Genomic DNA, 15093 nt, shown 5'->3' with positions numbered 1-15093 from the left:
GAGATAGGCATTCACATGGCCAGACCAATCCCCAGGTCACACCACTTAGGCAACTTCAGCTTAGGATCACCCCAGCCAAGCCTAATGTGTTACAGGGACTGGCTGGGCACTCACTGGTGGGCCTGCAAGCCAGATGACTTGAGAGGGGGTGAGGTTTTCATAGTGGGGAGCTTAGGAAGGGGTCCCCAAGGACACTGGGAGGGGTGGAAGCAGGAGAGGGCATCCTTATCTTTGCCCTCCCCAGCCATCAGTCCCCTTCCCCCACCCCTGATGGGAACTAGGAGGCCAAAGTCTGCCCCAAGGTAAAAAAAAAATGATTGTTTTGCAGGAAGGGGGCGGAAGTGGGACTGTGGAGGGATTGGCAGGGGAGGGCACAGCCCCTTGTCCTCTGGCCTGGGCTGGGGGTTCATATCTGGAAGGCTGGACTGAGGCCAGGACTGTGCCCCCACCCTTTGGGGGGGGGGGGACAAGAACGGCCTAGGCTCAGGCTGCCTGCCAGGGCTGATAAGGGGCCCTCTTGGGGCTCCCACAAACGGTTTATCACTGTTGGGGGAACAGCCGGCAAGGCTCAGGAGGGGGCACGAGCATGGAGCGGCTTTGGGGTCTACTTCACAGAACGGTAAGACCGAGTGGGGTTGGGGGACACGTTAGGCCTTCTCTCTAGGTCCTTCAGCCCCCTCCCAAACCCCAAAGCTGGCCCCTCCTCTCCCCACCTCCATCTTTCCCCTGCAGCTTGCCTCTCAGGACCCTTTCCCCTGCCTTGTGCTCCTCTGGCACCCCATAGTCACTGACTGTTATTGCCAGATCCTAGCCTATCCCCCACGCCTCTTCTCCCAATCTCATGCCCACCGTGCCCTGCGCAGCAAAGGCTGTCCCCACGACCCTCTCAGACCATCTACAAGCGCGTGGAGGGCACCCAGCAGTGGCGCCTGGAGGAGGAAGAGGAAGACGGGGAGGAGGGGGCTGAGCCACCCATCCACTTCTGCCCTATGGAGCTGAGGGGCCCTGACCTGGGCTCCAGAGCAGGGAAGCAGAACCTCGGACTCTGGGCAGCAACAGGACGAAGGGCTGCCCCCTACCTGGTCCTGACAACCCTGCTGATCTTCACTGGGGGTGAGAGTCATCCCCTACCCCATTCCCCCGTCAGTGAAGGGCCTGGGTTGGGGGTGGATTTCTGGAATCCAGAGGGGGGTACAAGGGCATCTCCATCTTGCCATCCCCCAGCTTTCCTTCTGGGCTATGTGGCCTTCCGAGGGTCCTGCCAGGCATGCGGGGATGACGTGTTGGTGGTCAGCGAGGACATAAACTATGAGCCGGGCCCAGACTCCCACCAGGGCACCTTGTACTGGAGCGACCTCCAGGCCATGTTCCTGAGGTTCCTGGGGGAGGGGCGCCTGGAGGACACAATCAGGTAAGGGTCAGCCTTGCCGGAACTCAGCCTCCTTCCCTCTGCCCAGGACTCTGGTGTGGGGCCCCTTCTGAGGCCTTCCACTTGCCTCCCTGGCCTCCCTGGGAGTGGTCCTGGGAAGGATGTCAGGCACTTGGAGCTGAGGGGAGGGGGGGGGCATCCCAGAGATAAGGTTGCAGAGGGGCTCTGGCTCTGAGGATGGCACCCTTAGGAGATGTGGGAGCTGACTGTCTGAGTGAGAGCAGAAGGGTCCAGTATCCAGACAGGAGGCGGGACAGACCCAGAAAAGTCCTGCGTGCCACATCACAGGGCTTGGATTTTGACCTGTGGCTGTGGGAAGCTCTGGGGGTTTCTGAGAAGGGACATTTTAAGGAATCTGAAAAAATGAGCACGCAAATGCATTTGTGAGCATGGACCTTCCGTCTAATTTGTGAGAGATCCCATCCAGACACAGACCACGCAGGCCCGAAGCTCAGCCCAAGCAGGCCAGTGTTTCTCTTGTTTTGCTGAGGTCACTTTCCCTATTGGGAAGGAGCTGCCCATTTAGGTTCAGAGGTCAGGCCTCCAATAGCCCTCTCTTTGGTCAGGAATAGTGGTTTCAGTGGATTCTCCTGGGTTTTCTAAGTAGAAAATCATATAAGCTATAGCTAGTGAGAGATGTATAGCCTCTTTCTCAATGTCTATACCTTTTCTGTCTTTTTTCATTGCTTATCGCATTAGAGGATGTGAATTTAGGTAATGATGACTGGAGATATGCCTATTTCCTGATTCTCACAGGAATGTTTTTATATTACTTTGTTATGGAGTATGAACTTTGCTGTAGACTCCAGATAACTTTTTATTTTTTTTAATGTTTATTTATTTATTGAGAGAGAGAGAGAGAGAGAGAGAGAGAGAGAGAGAGAGTGCAGGGGAGGGGCAGAGAGAGAGGGAGAGAATCCCAAGCAGGCTCTGGGCTGTCACCACAGAGCTGGACTAAGGGCTCGATCCCACAAACAGTGAGATCATGACCTGAGCTGAAATCGAGAGTCAGATGCCTAACCAACTGAGCCACCCAGGCGCCCCAGGGCTTCTTATTTTCTTGGGCAACACTCGGTCGGCTGGGTACAGACTGAACAGGTGGTTTGCCAGGTTGCAGGGTGAGGTGTGGCACTGTGGATGTCATCAGAGGGTGGGGAGGGCAAGAGGGTGGCAGTGAGGGGGAGCGAGCGATGAAGTGATGCATGACTCCAGGGTGAATGGAGAAGGAAGGGAAAGCTGCAGAGAGGCTTGGAGAAATCGGACAGTCTGGAGTACTCAATGTGGTTGAAGAGCAGGTATAGTGAGGGTCAGGGAGCAAGCTGGAACCTGGAAAGCTCTAGTCAGAGAGTGGGATATTGGAACTTTTAACATTTGTCTGATAAATTGTGTCCTATTTATTCTGACATCTCCAACACTTAACACAGTGCCTGGCATTTAGTTAGTGTTCAGTAAATCCTCAGTGGATAAATATTCTGGAGACGGAATTCTGGGTAATGACAAAAGCAGTGTGGGTGTGACCAGGGAAGTAAATGGCTGAACTGGCAGTGACATTGACGAGGTCATTCATTCATTTGTCCACCAAATATTTTTGAACACCTACCGTGTGGCAAGTGCTAGGCTAAGTAGTAGGTGGAGGCGATAGAGCAGAGAACAAAAGTCTGGACCTTGTCCTTATGGAGCTTTCAGTCTATTGGGGGAAATCAATACTGAACTAATAATCACATTCCTGACTATGTATTTGTTACTAGGATCATTGCAATGACTATGACCAGGGAGATCTGACTTAGAGTGGGGGTCAGGGAAGGCTTCCTTAAGGAAGTGAGGAGCTGACCCCAAGGGGTGAGTTGTTCACCAGGCCAAGAGAAGGTGGAAAAGCATTTTAGGCCAGAGAACAGCAGGTGCAGAGGGCCTGGGGTGAGAATGGTGGCCTATTGGAGGAAGTGAACGAAGGTCCATGTGACTGTCTGAATGAGTACAGAGGGGTCCAGATAGGACAGACCCAGAAAAGTCTTTAATGGCACATCACAGGGCTTGAATTTTGACCTGTGGCCAGGGGGGGTTCGGTGTCAAGGTGGATATGGCTCAGGTCATATAAGGCCTTAATGGCTACCCAAACTGCTTTGGATTTTAAGAGGAAAGAGGGAGAAATGAAGAATTTGAAACAACAGAGTATCATGATCAGATGTAGGGGGAGCTTTTAGTGGTTTTGTTTTTTTTGTTTTTGTTTTTTTTTGTTTTTGTTTTTGTTTTTGTTTTTTAAGGTTGGTGCAAAGAACAGAGTTCATGATACTCCTGGGGCAGTAGTTCAGTGTCCTCAGCAAAGGATTTTCTTATTTAATTTCCCTCCCTAACTCTGAGCCCTCCTCCCTCGTCTCCTCACCCAGAAGCACCTCATCTGATGTGTTTGATGTGCGCCTTTAAATACACACATAGCTTTGTCATATATGGAATGTGCTACATGGATAGGTAGAATTTTCAAAACATTTAATGTTTGCATAACATCCTCTATGTTCATTGTTTTTAAAGTTAAGCCATGTGGAAAAATATAAAGAGGAATGTAAAAAAAAAAAAAAGTCACTCCAAGACCCACTACTCAGATACAGCTCTCTCTAGTGTCTCTCTAGCGTGTTTTTAATTTGATAAATTTTTCTTTTAATTTAACACCATGTTTTCAAGGTCTATATATTGCAGCGTGTACATCTAATTTACTGTTCTGCATCATCTATTTTACGAACGCACTGATGGATGCAGTTTCAAACAAATACTTGAGATCCTGGATGGGGGTGGAGTGGGAGGCAGGAATGGTCTTGAGAAAACCACTTAGACCATGGAGTGCAGTGGTCCTCGCGAGAGCTCAGAGGGTGCAGGCTGAGACTAAGGTGACCCTGCATGTGGATTTTGAAGTAGGGCAGAAACTTGGTGGAGTTCCTTAGTGGAGATGAAAATGATATGCCAGATACCAAAGTCCTTGATGAAAGGGGACAAGTGACCGATTGTCTGAAAGAGGGGCAGAGCGTGGGAGAGCTGGATGCTCCAGGCTTCAAAGGAAGAGAGTTCTCCCAGAGCAGTAATGGCCAGAAATTCCAACCGTGGAGCCAGGGGCCTGCCTCCACTGCAAGTGCAGGTGGTAGAAGAACCAGAGCCCCATAGGAACCCGGCGTCTCAGGCGACAGCTGGGTTTCTGCCAAGGCAAAAGGTAGAGGGGTACTCAATGATGATGCTGAGGAGAGAGGAGTCTGTCCACCTTGGAGAGGGTGCAGGTGAAGCCTGTTGTCAGGGAGGCCATGCCTGAAGCTCAGGCGACAACAGGCTCACTAGTTAGGTGGTGACTATGGAAGACGACAGGGTGAGGTCTCCAAGACAAGGGGCCCCACTATGACACCTGGAACCACGATGTTAAGATAGCTCTGTGAGACTCAGGTGGAGGGTGGGGGAGATGGAGGGCCACATCCGCCCAGTTAGCCCTTTGGAAGAAAAGTGTTTTTCATATGTGGGGCAAAGCACAGGACAGTATGCGTATGTGTGGAAAGGCAGTAAATCGGGAAGTTTGGATTGAGCCAGTAATAACCTAAGAGATGGTGGACAAGATACCAAGAAAGCTAAGGAGGAAGGAGGCCTTAGAGACGCTGGCTGGCAGCCCGGTGGTAATGGGATGGATGGTAATGGTCGAGTCAGGGAGAGACTTGAGAGTCCGTCACTCCCCAGGCCCCAGGGCGACCCCACGTCTCTGGCATCAGTCCCCCTCCCTCCCTCTCCTCCAGGCGTCCAGAAGTCCCCTTCTTCCCCTTCCACGCCCCAATCCCACCTCTTCCCGCTCAGGCAAACCAGCCTTCGGAAAAGGGTGGCTGGTTCGGCCGGCATGGCGGCCCTGGCTCAGGACATCCGCGTGGCGCTCTTGGGCCAAAAGCTGGACCACGTCTGGATGGATACGCACTACGTGGGGCTGCAGTTCCCGGACCCGTGAGTGCGCGGGGGGGGCGCGCGGGGGGGCGCGCGGGGGGGGCGCGCGGGGGGGCGCGCGGGGGGCGCGCGGGGGGCGCTTACCACCTCCGCTCCTCAGGGCTCATCCCAATACCCTGCATTGGGTGGAGGCGGCTGGGAAGCTCGGGGAGCCCCTGCAGCTGGAGGACCACGATGTCTACTGTCCCTACAGCGCCACGGGCAACGCCACGGTGAGCGCCCCCTGTCCCGCCCCCAGGACGGGGGCAGCGAGCGTCCCCTCCCGGGTGGCGGAGGAGGGACGGGGAGACAGCGCCTCACAGCCCTTCTCATTCCCAGGGAGAGCTGGTGTACGCCCACTACGGGCGCCCAGAGGACCTGCAGGACCTGCGGGCCCGGGGCGTGGAGCCGGCGGGGCGCCTCCTGCTGGTGCGCCTGGGGGAGATCAGTTTTGCCCAGAAGGTGAGGGTCCCTGGATGGGGGATGGAGTGGAGCGCGGAGGGCGCAGGGCTGGGGAAAGCGAAGATAGGACAGCAGCAGATGGGGAGCCTCTAGGAGGCTGTCAGAAGAGGAAAAGAACCAAGCGGGTAAGAAAGTGTTGGCGGGGAACAAAATCGGGAGGTTGGGATGGGGAACAAGCAGGGAAGAATGTGGAGCAAGGTGAGGTTTGCTGTGCGAAGGTGGAAAGATGAGGGTGGTGGGGGGTGCCCACAGCCTCTCTGGGTTCATAATAGCAGAGCAGAGGCAGTGCCACTTTACTTTTACTTGCTTCTCCTGCCCTTATAAATCGGTTTTCTCTGGGAGAAGGAGCCTTTTACCCATGTCCCATCCCCAGGTGGCCAGTGCCCAGGACTTTGGGGCCCGAGGAGTGCTCATATACCCTGATTCCGCAGACTTCTCCCAGGACCCACACAAGCTCGGCCTGTCCAGCCACAGGGCTGTGTATGGACATGTGAGTCTGGGGGCAGCCAGTGGTGGATTCCTGGGGTCCCAAGACTGTACCTCTTTGTCTAGGATGATGCTGGTAAGCTACTCCTGGGAGCCCAGCTCACAGTTTCAGCGTGGACACCCCCTTCCTCACAGGTGCACCTGGGAACCGGGGACCCCTACACGCCTGGCTTCCCTTCCTTTAATCAAACCCAGTTCCCTCCAGTCCAGTCCTCAGGCCTCCCTAACATCCCAGCCCAGCCCATCAGTGCGGACATTGCCTCCCTCCTGCTGAGGTGAGGGGCGTGTGGGGGCCAAGAGGGGAGGAGGAAGGGAGAGGGAGCTAGTTTGTAAAGTCTTTTGGGGTGAACTAGAAAAAGATGAATCTTCTGGGTGGGCAGAGCCTCATGCCAGTGCCTGCCATCCAGTGAGTGGAACTCCAGCTGGATATCACACCCACTTCCTCTGGGCACCTTTGAGGACCTAACCTGCACAACTGTCCAAGGCAGGAGGCACATTGCAGAAGTCGAGCTGGAACCAGAGGGTGGGAGGGAAAGAGCGCAGGGGGAGCTCTGGGCTCTTCTATAGCCTGGGCCTCTCTGCCACTTCCAACCCTTTCTGCCCGACCCCTCTCCAGGAAACTCCAAGGCCCTGTGGCCCCCCAGGAATGGCAGGGGCACCTCCCAGTGTCCCCTTATCGCCTGGGCCCTGGGCCAGGCTTGCATCTAGGGGTCAACAACCACAGGGTCTCTACCCCCATCAGCAACATCTTTGGCTGCATCGAGGGCCGCTCAGAGCCAGGTGTGCTAGCTTGCCCAGCATCACCCACAGCCTGCAGGAGGGGAGCCATTGCTCATGAACCTGGACTAGAAATGGGGCTGGAGCAGGAGGCCCTGGGGGAGTGGGCAGGGGTGGTGCCCAGGGGAGGGGGCAGCAGGAGTTAGCAGGGTGGGAGGCTGGCAAATTGAGGCTGATCTGGGACCAAGGAGGGTGGCAATGAGTAGACCCCATGGTCAAATCTGTCCAGAGACAGGATGGGCAGTTCTGCACAGTAGTGAGTTCCCTAGCACAGGAGGTGAGCAAGTGTGCTTTGGGTGATGTCATAGCATAAAAAGGAGTTCAGGTTAGACAGACGAACATTTTGAGCCTAACTAGATGCAGATAGCAGTAGGAATCTAAGTGGGTTCTTTTTTTATTTTTAATGTTTAGTTTTGAGACAGAGAGAGAGAAAAAGAGTGAGCATGAGCGGGGAAGGTGCAGAGAGAGAGGGGGACAGAAGAAGCAGGCTCCACCTTGATAACAGAGAGCCTGACGCAAGGCTCGAACCTATGAACCATGAGATCACAATCTGAGCTGAAGTCAGATGCTCAACTGACTGAGTCAGCCAGGTGCCCCCGAATCAAAGTGGGTTCTTGAGCTGAAGAGTGTGATATCTACAAACACTGAGGAGAGACACAGGGAAGCCTGTGATGGCAGCTCAGATGAGAAACCGGGGTTGGGGGGGGATGGTTGGGGTAGAGGGGTAGAGGAGGAAGACCCGTCAGGACTTGTCAAACAGCAGGACATGGCTGACCAGGGAGGTGATGGAATCCAGAATGACTCCAAGCACCCTGCTGAAGGAGCAGGCCATCCAGGCAGGGCCAAGCAGAAGAGGTGCTGTCACTTTAGGGACAGCAGGGATGGCAGGGCTGGGCAGTGGAGACTGAGAGGCCTAAGAAATGGTGAGGGCTGAGGCCCTGTGACACACCCTCCCAGGTGCTTTCTGGGTACTGCCAGTATAAGGACATAGACCCCAAACCTCCCCTCCTGCAGATCACTATGTTGTCATTGGGGCGCAGAGGGATGCGTGGGGCCCAGGAGCGGCCAAGTCTGCTGTGGGGACGGCCATACTGCTGGAGCTGGTGCGAACCTTTTCCTCCATGGTGAGCAATGGTAAGGTCAAGGCCTGGGCCGGGTAGCTGGGGCTGTGGCCTGAGCCAGGACAGGGCAGAGAGGCAGTCAGGAGCACAGGCTAGAGAGTGGCCACTCAGACCTGGGCCAAACCTGGCTTCTCCATGTCCCAGCTGCATGGCCCTGGGCAAGTCACTTTACCTCCATTTCCTCATCTAAACATGAAAGTAGAGTTGACCCTGTAGCAATGCCAGGGTTAGGGGTGCAGACCCCTCCGCTCCGTTGAAAATCTGCATGTAAGTGGACCCAAGCAGTTCAAACCCATGTTTAAGAGTCAACTGTAATAATAGTCCTTGGTCTGAGTGAAGCATTAAGCAGGAGACTCCATACGAAAGCCATCTCCATCACTGTTATAGTTGAGTCAGGGCAGACCAGGGGAGGTGGGCTGGGCTGGGGGCTGGACGGGAGGAAAGGAGAGACCCCAGGGAAGTAGGACAGAGGAAGGCAATGATGGCGTCTCTGCTTGGTCTTCAGCTGAGCCCATGCTCCCAACCCACTCTGCTTCCAGGCTTCCGGCCTCGCAGGAGCCTTCTCTTCATCAGCTGGGACGGAGGGGACTTTGGGAGCGTGGGCTCCACAGAGTGGCTAGAGGTAATGTGGGGTCCAGGACAGGGAGTCAGGCAGTGGGAAGAGGTGGGGGGGGGGGTTAAACCTCATATCCCTCACCCACAGGGCTACCTCAGCGTGCTGCACCTCAAAGCTGTAGTCTATGTGAGCCTGGACAATGCAGTGCTGGGTGAGTGGGGGTAGTGTGACCAGCTGGGCCCCCTCTGGTACACCCTGCCCTCAGGGCCAAGCCTTGAGCCTGGCATCCCTTCTCCTCCCTCTCTGCAGGAGATGACAAGTTCCAGGCCAAGACCAGCCCCCTTCTGATCAGCCTCATAGAGAACATCCTGAAGCAGGCAAGAGCTGGCCAGGAGCAGGGGATGAAGGGAAGCTGGTGGTGGCCAGGGCCTGACCTGACCGGTGCCCCCTACCCTGCCTCCAGGTGGACTCTCCTAACCACAGTGGGCAGACCCTCTATGAGCAGGTGATGTTCAACAATCACAGCTGGGATGCTGAGGTGTAAGTTGGGGTGAGGAGCAAGGGAGGGCAACTTGTGGGGGGAGCCAAACCCACAGAGCACTCCAACCTGCCCACTCTCAGGATCCAGCCACTGCCCATGGACAGCAGTGCCTATTCCTTCACGGCCTTTGCGGGGGTCCCTGCCGTTGAGTTCTCTTTCATGGAGGTGAGACTTCCTGGCCCTGTCCCAGAGCAGCATCCCCTCAGCCTGCCTGTACAATGACCCTGTGCCAGCGTGCACCCTGTCCCCGCAGGATGGCCAGGCGTACCCGTTCCTGCACACGAAGGATGACACATACGAGAACCTACACAGGGTCCTGAGGGGCCGCCTGCCCGCGGTGGCCCAGGCTGTGGCCCAGCTCGCTGGGCAACTCCTCATCAGGCTCAGCCACGATCACCTGCTGCCTCTGGACTTCGGCCGCTACGGGGACGTGGTCCTCAAGCACATCGGCAGCCTCAACGAGTTCTCTGGGGACCTCAAGGTCCAAGATACCAACCCTGCTCCTGGCTTCTGGGGATGGGGGGGGGGCGCTATATCCCCCCAAAGTGCTGCCCATTCCAGGGGTGTGGCCCCTCTTCCCCACAATCCTTAGGGTCTAGTCCCCTCTGACAACCTGGTCCTTTTACTCCTGCCCTAGACCCCTAGACCCCTTAGGACCCAACTCATACCCTCCCAACCAGAGGGAAGGCCCAGATCTTCTTCCCTCTCCCACTATTCTGTTCCACTATACCCCCTAGTCCTGCCAGCCCCAGGGTCTCAGCCCCATTCCCCAGCACCTGGACCCCCACCCTAGGCTGGGGTCCTGGCCCCTGCGTCCGGCCCCAGCCTGCGTCTCCATCCTCAGGCCCGCGGGCTGACCCTCCAGTGGGTGTACTCGGCGCGGGGGGACTACATCCGGGCAGCTGAGAAGCTGCGAAAGGAGATCTACAGCTCAGAGGAGAGCGATGAGCGGCTGATGCGCATGTACAACGTGCGCATCATGCGGGTGAGGCCCCGCCCCCGCGCCCTCTCCCTTTCCCTGAAGGCCTGGAGCCACCCTTCCGAGGACCCATTCGCACTGTGCTCCTCTCCCCTGTTTCCGCCTTTGCTCCGTCCCTGTCTTCCGGGCGCTCCCAGGCCTGGACTGACAGCGCTCACAGACCGGCCAGGCTGGAGCGACCACTGAGACAGGCCCCGCAAAGTGATGAAACGGACAGGGAGGGCCAGACGCGTGGCAGACGGCGTGGCAGAACTGGGACTCCTCTGCCTTGCGCTGAGCCCTTCACTGCCTCCCTCTCCTCTCCTCTGGAGAGAAAAAGCATGTCCACGATCGTCCACAGTACAAGAGGCACAAGCTTATGGCCAGGAGGGGCAAAGGCTTAAGAAATTCAGAGCAAGGAGAGCTCTCTTCCCTCTGGTAATAAGATAGGTGAAACCCAGAGAAGCTGCCTGGGGGAAGTGTCACGTAAAGTTCTACAGGATCTGATTCCTTGGCCAATTCCTCCCACTTCATTTTGAATACTTCCCAACTCACGCTCTGTCTCCTGTTCCAACCTCTCCACTTTCTTCCATTTATTTATTCCCAAGAACTCAGCGCTTTGATTTCGGGAAATGGGATAAGTAGGGGCCGTGGGCATGGGAAAAAGTCTACAGGGCAAAATTCTAAGCAGGACCATCCTCCTTGAGTGTGGTGTGGACAGGGAACCCGGACTGTATGCAGGACCTTGGTTTTGGGACATGTCTTCCATTTGTTTTTCCCTCCTGTGACCCTGCCTGTTTCCCTTGGCACCACTTACCCCTTGTTTCTGTTCGCAAACCCATCCCTCTTGCTCTTTCATCCTTGCTCTTTTCTCCTGATCCCTCTCATCCTTCTCTCTCTTCAGTTTCCTCTCTTATTCCCCTACTTCCTGACCTCTCCATCTCCCCTTCCCTTTGCCCCTTCCACTGAGACACGCATGGTTCATTCTCATTCACAGATCTTGCTTTAATCCCTGCTGTGCCAGACTCCGGGAACACAAAAAGATGCTACTCCCCTCACCCACCCCACTCCCCCAAGTTGCCACATGCCCCCCCTCCCCCCCCCCCCCCCCCCCAGGGAATGAAGGGCACCTATATGCTAGGGGCATGATTCAGACTCAGGGCTGGAGAGTAAAAGATTCAGAACTTCAGAACCAGCAACATGGCTGGGTCAGACCCAGGGAACTCTGTTGCTCTAGACCAGGGGTTGGTAAACTATAGCCAGTGGGCCAAACTTGGCCTGCTGCCTGTTTTGCAAATAAAGTTTTATGGAAACACAGCCATGCACATTGATTTTTCATATTCTCTATGGCTGCTTTTGTACTAGCTATGGTGGCAAAGTTGAGTGTTTGCAACAGAAACAATATGGCCTGCAGAGCCGAAAATATTTGCTACCTGGCTTTTTTTAGAAAAAGTTTGCTAACCCCTGCTTTAGACTGTGAGGTTCGTCTAGAGGAACAAACAGAACGTGGGTTGGTGCAGAGAAAAGACATTCAGAGTAGAGACATCCAGAGTAAGGGTATGGCAGTGAGATAGGCCTGGTTGTCCTTGGGAGCAGGGCATGGACCAGCAGAACCTGAACAGAAGTCTGTGGAGAAGCAGAGGGGAGAGGAGCACCAAACTGTGGGAGAGAGATCACCTATCAAGGGAGCCTTGAATGCCAGGAAAAGAAGTTTGAATTTTTAGGGTCTGGGCATCAAGGAAATTAGGGAGGTGTTTGAACAGGGAGGTGGTGGGGGCAGAACAGAGTTTTAGGAAGGATTTGGCCAGACCGTCCATGGTGAAAAGGGAATGAATGGAGTGATGGCTGAGCTCTGGATGAGAGTGGTAGTAAATACCACCTGTGGGTGAGGGGACTGGAATGATGGGAGACATTTGGAAGGAAAATGGACAGACGGGGTGTTAAGGGAAGAGGAGGGGGAAAATGATAGCAGCTGCCATTTCTCGAGGGCTGCCATGTGCTAGGGCTTTACTGCATTTTCCCTCACAGGACCCCCCAAATCTCGTGAGGTTGCTAGTACTGTACAATAACTTATCCAAGATCGCAGTAAGTGGTGGAGCCAAAATCAGAAACCAGGCAGTCTGAGCTCACCCCATTCACATGAACACACCTTCCGGGCTGAGAGGCTGGCACTGGGGAGACCCTGGCACTCACGAGGGATTGTGGGTGCAAGGGTCAGGTTTTAGAAGAAGTTGGTGCTCATGTGTGTGAGGCTGTGTCCAGGTGCCCCCTACCTGGTGGGGAGGTCCAGAAGGGTGGAGGCCAGGATTTCAGTGGATGATTTTTGTCAAGTAGACTTGGCAATTATCCCCATGAGGTCGTGACTGCAGTCAGGGGCATGGAGGAGCCCTTCCAGTGAAAGATGGAGGGCTTGAAAAGATGTGAGCGTGTGAGACCACCCACAGAGATTCCAATTTTGTTGGGGTGGCACCCACGCGATGGTGATTCTAATAAGCAGCCAGGCTTGAAGAACACCGGATTGTAGGTAAGGAGAGGAGCAGAGGGTGGGGGTCCAGCCTTGGGCCTGCCCATACGTGGGAGCAGAAGGAACCCAGAGAGGCTGGAAGAAAGGTGGGAGAACTGGGCGGGGAGTGAGGCCATCTCAAGAAAGATGATCAGCATCTGAGTCACAGAGGGAGGACAGAGTCAGGCACTTCATTAGCACTAGCCTGTCCCCTTGACCTTTGACGCTGGTATGTGGACGTTGGCGGCGGTGAGGGGGAATGACTGGGGTGTAGGAGAGTGAGGAACAGCAGGACCATAGACTGTTATTTGAGGCTTTAGCCGGGTAAGTGAATGAGTGAAGACGGAAGACTGGGAGGGCATAGATGCGGGCTTGGAGGCCAGAGGGATAGAATGGGATAGAATCTAAAACACAGTAGGAGGACGCTGCCTACTCGGCTGCTGGTGACGTCAAAGAATGGCTACCCCCGATTGGGTAGACAAAGGGAGGTGGGACTTCGAGAAGCTGCTCAGCAATGTTCGCTACGCGTGTCCGGCCCCGCGCTCAGGCGGAACCCCCACCCGACACGACCCCTTCTCGGCGCAGGTGGAGTTCTACTTCCTGTCTCAGTACGTGTCGCCGGCCGACTCCCCGTTCCGCCACATTTTCTTGGGCCACGGAGACCACACGCTGGACGCGCTGCTCGACCACGTGCGACTGTTGCGCTCCCACGGTTCCGGAGACCCTAGGGCTGCCTCCTCCCGGGTGGCTCCCGGCCTGGGCTTCCAGGAGAGCCGCTTCCGACGCCAGCTGGCCCTGCTCACCTGGACGCTGCAGGGGGCAGCCAACGCACTTAGCGGGGACGTCTGGAACATCGATAACAACTTCTGAGGTCCGCGGTGGGCAGGGCGAGCATATGCCCCTGCCGAGAGCTCCTGCTCTCCCGCTTGAGCGACTTCTAGGTGATAGAGGTGCCTAGTGCCACCTCTCACTGCTGACCGGTTTCTCATTAGCCTTTCCCGTCCTTGCAAAGGGCCCAGCTGAGATGCCTGCGCAGACACCCACACCCCTGGCCCTGAAATGTAGGAGTAGGTGAGGAGTGACTTCCACAATGGGCCGGCATTACTGTCAGCTAATCAGAGAGCCGCATCCGCTCCCTCATCACAGCCCTTTACCCTGCGGGAAAGGGGCCCCCACACCTAGAGACCACTCGGGAAGGTTTCCTAGGTCCTGGGACATGACCAGTCCTCTTAGTGGGAGAATGACTGGAACCATAGCCTATAGCCAACAGGTGGTCTGTGGTGGGAGGGGCTGGGGTTTGGACCTTAATAAACCACCTGGTGGCATCTGTTGTTTATAAGCACTTTTATGCTTCTTCCTCACCCTCACTCCACCCAATCCTCCCTCCCTTGAGACAGGGAAGGGTTGGGCAGAGGGGCCAAAGAGGATGCAAACAGGAATGCTGTCTCCATGGGGAAAACTTTGTTCTGTTACCTGAGGAAGTAAGGATGCTGCCTAAGGAAATAAGGAGGGCCCTTCTCCAAAGACCATCGTGGGTGGAGAGCTGGCTCTGTAGCTTCTCCAGAGACCAGGGATGGATACATTATTTTCAGGGCCTCTTGTTCAAAAGGTATGAACAAACCTTTTTCTTTCCTACAGTCTTTCAACCTGTATGGTGGATTTTAATTTGCTATTTAATGTCCGGATCTTCAGACGGAAATACCCTGGGGCAGATCCCCATAGGCACTGGGGCTCTGCTCCACACCTTGGTACGGATGGCGCACTTGCCAGACCCTGACCATGACCTGGAACTTTCCTGTGCCTGGGGCCAGGCCCCTGCTGGGAAAGGAGGGTACCAGTTGTCTCTGGGTGGGGGCAGGGAGCTGGCAGGTAAGAACACGACCAGGGGCGGCAGGACCCCCACACATTCACCATTGTCCCATCAGACTGTCCTTCCAAAAACATAAATTCAGACGAGATAGGGCGCGTTCAAGGTGGCATGGCCGTAGATCCAAAACATAAATTCAAAGGTAAAACCAATTAAGAATTTCAAGGTGGTGACCACAGAGCATTAGCCCCCAAACATGGGGCCTCCTGAGAACAGGGCCCTGGGAGACTGCAGGGGTCACACACACACACACCTGTTAGACTGACCCACCCTGGGACCTCTCCACATGGGTCCCCTTTGGTCAGTTTTGTCCAACAAGGTAGAAGCTGCAGGAGGGCAGGGAAGTGTAAATGCTGCCTGCACCACTTTACCCTTAATCACATCTCAGGTGGCGGCAGCCCTGGCCCTCACTCAAGGGCAGCTGCATAAATACTAGGGCCTGTGTCTGGGCTAC

General features: G+C 55.4%; 1 protein-coding gene across 1 annotated transcript; it reads left to right on the top strand.

Moving 5' to 3' along the window:
• Positions 1–551: 551 nt before the first annotated feature.
• TFR2 (transferrin receptor 2) lies at positions 552–14111 on the top strand. Its single transcript, XM_042972178.1, has 18 exons — positions 552–619; positions 864–1113; positions 1225–1411; positions 5249–5389; positions 5490–5601; positions 5708–5830; positions 6204–6320; positions 6452–6591; positions 6933–7096; positions 8108–8227; positions 8754–8836; positions 8918–8981; positions 9080–9147; positions 9234–9310; positions 9392–9476; positions 9565–9792; positions 10156–10296; positions 13358–14111. Exons 1-18 carry the CDS (start codon positions 587–589, stop codon positions 13640–13642), a joined length of 2418 nt encoding a protein of 805 aa, XP_042828112.1. The 5' UTR covers positions 552–586; the 3' UTR covers positions 13643–14111.
• The last annotated feature ends 982 nt before the right edge of the window (positions 14112–15093 follow it).

Source organism: Panthera tigris, chromosome E3 (genome assembly GCF_018350195.1).
Source record: "Panthera tigris isolate Pti1 chromosome E3, P.tigris_Pti1_mat1.1, whole genome shotgun sequence".
NCBI classification, from domain to species: domain Eukaryota; kingdom Metazoa; phylum Chordata; class Mammalia; order Carnivora; family Felidae; genus Panthera; species Panthera tigris.
This window is presented reverse-complemented; position numbering and strand designations above follow the sequence as displayed.